Consider the following 3938-nt stretch of genomic DNA (forward strand, 5'->3'; position numbering starts at 1 on the left):
TTTTAGTTTCTATCCATTATAATCAAATTATCATTTCTATAAAATATCTATTCATATTATACCATGAATTCTTAAATGGAATTATTAATGGAATCTTGGATTTATTCATAATTTGTTAATTCTTGCTGCCGACCAATGGAGCTTTCGATTAGCAAAGTCCAAGGCCAATTACCAATAAACCACCTTAATATGTACAGCAGCTCAGTACAGAGACAGAGACTGCTGGTGCTAGGCCAAAAATTTAGCATCATGCAGCCTTGTGCAAATGTCAATCCACAAAGAGGAGTTCTAGCAGAGTAGCACTTTCACCCTCATCCATATTGCCAAAGAGAAATGAAAACCTGTGCCAGAGCCTGTTAAGATGCAACCCCCTCCCAAAACAGCAATGCATGCGACTATTGCAGATCTTAGATTGGACCTCATAATGCCACACTCTGTTAAAGGCCATAAGCAAAAATTGTCCTCCTTCCTAAAGAAAACAAAATTCAGTTACATGCACTTCAGATTGCATACTAAACCCATGTACCATGGAATAAGCATGCTTGCTACAGAATATACAAAACTTCGCTAAAGACAACCAAAACTCCTCTCATGCCATCGAAGTAGAATTTGCAACTTCAAAGTACTTTATTCAACGCCCCAATCTTTCTTGAACCTCTCGAGAGAAATCAAACGAAGTCTTTGACTCTTCGCCATAAATGCTTTTCCTAGCTTCTCATTTTGCACCAAATGCTCGAATACCAAGTCCAGAAATTCTTCGCTATACCCTTCTATATTCATAATCTCTTCATGTAGTTGGTTGACATCAAGCTTGTTTGCACTAATTTTGTTCAAAGCAGCTGCCACTTCTCCAAGTTGTTGAGACATCTTTTCAATGTCTTCATTGCTGCGATTTCTTTTACGATGTTGTTTGGTTCCCGATGATGTTGCTCTCACTTCTGAGGATCTTGCACTAGTCACATCCTTTTGTTCTACACTTGTCTCTTCACTTGTCTCCACACTTGTCTTAGGAACAAATGGAGTTTCCAAATTCACATCGACAAATGATTTTGCAAAAGACCCGGTGGCCAGATCTTTCCCAACCACAACAGCCATTTCATCATACAACTCGATTTTATTCTGGATATACTTGTCATGACCTGGATTTTTCTGCGTAATCATAAACCAGAAATTTCAATCAACAATATAACAAATCCAATTTTGCACTAACAAATCCAGGTTTAGTGCAAAAATTCAAAAGAACAAGAAGTCCTCATTTGACATTCTTAACTCCATTAAATTACCTGGATATAGGCATGATACACACTAGGACTGGCCGTTATCATCTTCAAAGTATCATCCCAGCCAAATCCACTTTTTTCACGAATTTTTACTATGGTGGACCAAGATGATCGCACTGTTCTTAGATGATTTTCCACATGGTCTACCGAGCACGTAACCCCAAACTTATCTTTCATGGCATCTACCACACGTGTAAATGAACTTGATTTAAAGCTATTGCTAGGCCTATTCCCAAGTTTCACCTCATCGGCAAGAATCTCAAGCATCAAACGCTCCATAGGTCTTGACCACCTAAACTGTTTCTCTCCCTTCTTGCCCATCTTCAAAAAATTAATCAATTTCAATAGTCATCACCAATAAAACAAACTTATAACAATTATAGCCAACTATTTGCAGAAACATTAACAATTGCAACAAGAATGAAAATCATGACCCTGGAGAGCATAAGTTAATTCTCAATGGACAACAAGAGATGCAAGGTTAATCATATAGGCAGAAGTTTTTGCAGATCAAGAGATTTTTCTACTTCATGTTCAAGAGTAGTTAAACAATTGTACCACCATTTGACAGTGACAACATTGCTGGCCAAAATGCATGTTCTAATCTTTGCAGACCCTTACTACTCAAAAACTTAGAAAAACATATATGCCAAAAATCACCAACCTCAAACTGAATTGAAACTGTTATGTCTGCTGCGGTTTGATGATCCTGTGTTTCTAAGAGCTTCTTGTCAACACTGTAAGAGTTTCTAAGAGCTTCAAGTCATTCATCCAAAGCGAAAAATGAAAATAATCACAATCAGGGTTGTAAAAATTCTGCAATCTTTCAATGATCAGGCAGATTTATTCATATATATGCAGGCAGAACGCCGAGACCTCTACATAGATAAATCACTCATATAGAGCCAAAGACAACCTTACATGGCATCCAACGAACCAGCATTATCATAAAACAAAACAAAACTAAAAAAGAAACTACAACCACCATCTAGATTATCTACTTTGTCTTCTTTGCATGTAATCTACAGACATAGCATGTGCAATTGCGTCTCTTTTCCTTGCCCATTCTCTATTTTCTGCTCGTCTCTCACTTTGTGTTTGATAAGGCTGTGTGTAAGATGCTTGTTCAGTCAGAACATTTGGAGTTTCAGATTGTTCCTCTTGAATGACCTCTTCCATGAACATGTCATTTGGAGCTATACCCATAATGTGATTATGTATGATACAACATGCCAGAATCACATCTACTTGGGTTTTAAAATCCCAAAAAGGATCATTATCCACCACCTTAAATCGTTTCTTTAAAACACCAAAGCCTCGTTCGATGGTTGTTCGCAATGAGGAGTGACGAAGATTGAAAAGCTCTTTTTCATTTTGAGGGGGATTGTCATCATACTCCTTTAGGTGATATCGAACTCCAGAATAAGGAGGAATGAAACCGTTGCGAATGCCATATCCAGCATCTACAAGATAGTACTTGTCTAAAATTGAAAAAAAAAAGTTACTTTTGCCTAATCTAACAATGTTTTGCATAATTATACGACTCACATAAATTAAGACAAGTACCTTGCAGTACTTGTAGACCCCTTGGTCTTGTAAGAGCATCTTCAAGAACACGAGAATCGTGTGCCGATCCTTCCCAACCAGCAAGCACGTATGAAAACTTGAGGTCGAAAGAAATAGCAGCTAACACATTTTGAGTTGGGTAACCCTTTCGACCTCGAAATTTTCCTTGAATTTCAAGGGGTACACTTGCAACAACATGTGTCCCATCTATAGCCCCTACACAATCCTATTTTGTGATATCAATTAGATATAAAATAATTTCTACTATTTGAGTTAATTAATTTTTATACAAAGAACTAGACTTACAGCAAACCAGGGGTAGTATCTTCGACTATTACGGATCTCTCGTGGAGTCACACCATTTGGCAATTGTATTAAATCTGGATATAGTTTCAATATGGCATCAAGTACAATGGAAAAATAGCGGTGTATGGTTTCAGTTGACCTATACAAGTACCCCCCAACCACTCGAAACCTCAAATTATAGCCAACTATTTGCAGAAACATTAACAATTGCTCTCTCACTGACATATGAATGGTAGGTTGTAATAATCCTCTAATGGTGAGAGTATTTAGTAATTGGAAAAATGTAGTTTGGTCCATTCTAATTTGGTCTATACAATACGAACTACTTCCATATAATATGCTAGCTATCCATGTAATCCTCTCTAGCTCGCTCCCTATTAACATGAGGTGGTTTAGGTATATAACAACTGGAGTTTTATAGACTTCAAGAGCTGCATATCCTGCTGCTAGGACTGAAGTGGCAGCACCAATTACAATAGCATCCTCATCATCATCACTACCGGGATCCATCTATGAAAATTCACGTAGCAGTAGACTATTAGTAGTGTACCAGAAAAAGCTAGAGTAATGCAGGGGTCTCAATTGCAGAGTGATGCAGGGGTCTCAAATGCTCCTCAAAAGAAACTGATTGATCGTTCATGGGATATCTTGGGATTGACCTTTTAATTTAGAAACATATCACTGCAGGTGTTTAGAAACATATCTTGGGATCTTTCCGATATACATGAAAAAAAATAGCACATAAACAGAAGTGCCCTGCAGGTGTTTAAAGAAGTTTCAGATAAA

At 37.5% G+C, this 3938-nt stretch overlaps 2 protein-coding genes across 2 annotated transcripts; both read right to left on the reverse strand.

The window, feature by feature from the left end:
- Positions 1 to 456: 456 nt before the first annotated feature.
- On the reverse strand, positions 457 to 1492 carry LOC113760700. Its single transcript, XM_027303381.1, has 2 exons — positions 1284 to 1492; positions 457 to 1149 (listed from the first exon to the last, which is right to left on the reverse strand). Exons 1-2 carry the CDS (start codon positions 1455 to 1457, stop codon positions 628 to 630), a joined length of 696 nt encoding a protein of 231 aa, XP_027159182.1. The 5' UTR covers positions 1458 to 1492; the 3' UTR covers positions 457 to 627.
- A 599-nt stretch (positions 1493 to 2091) lies between these two features.
- On the reverse strand, positions 2092 to 3353 carry LOC113760299 (putative nuclease HARBI1). Its single transcript, XM_027302854.1, has 3 exons — positions 3153 to 3353; positions 2847 to 3072; positions 2092 to 2761 (listed from the first exon to the last, which is right to left on the reverse strand). The coding sequence occupies exons 1-3, from the start codon at positions 3351 to 3353 to the stop codon at positions 2274 to 2276; spliced, it is 915 nt and encodes a 304-aa protein (XP_027158655.1). The 3' UTR covers positions 2092 to 2273.
- Positions 3354 to 3938: the final 585 nt, after the last annotated feature.

Source organism: Coffea eugenioides, chromosome 2, assembly GCF_003713205.1.
Source record: "Coffea eugenioides isolate CCC68of chromosome 2, Ceug_1.0, whole genome shotgun sequence".
NCBI classification, from domain to species: Eukaryota; Viridiplantae; Streptophyta; class Magnoliopsida; order Gentianales; family Rubiaceae; genus Coffea; species Coffea eugenioides.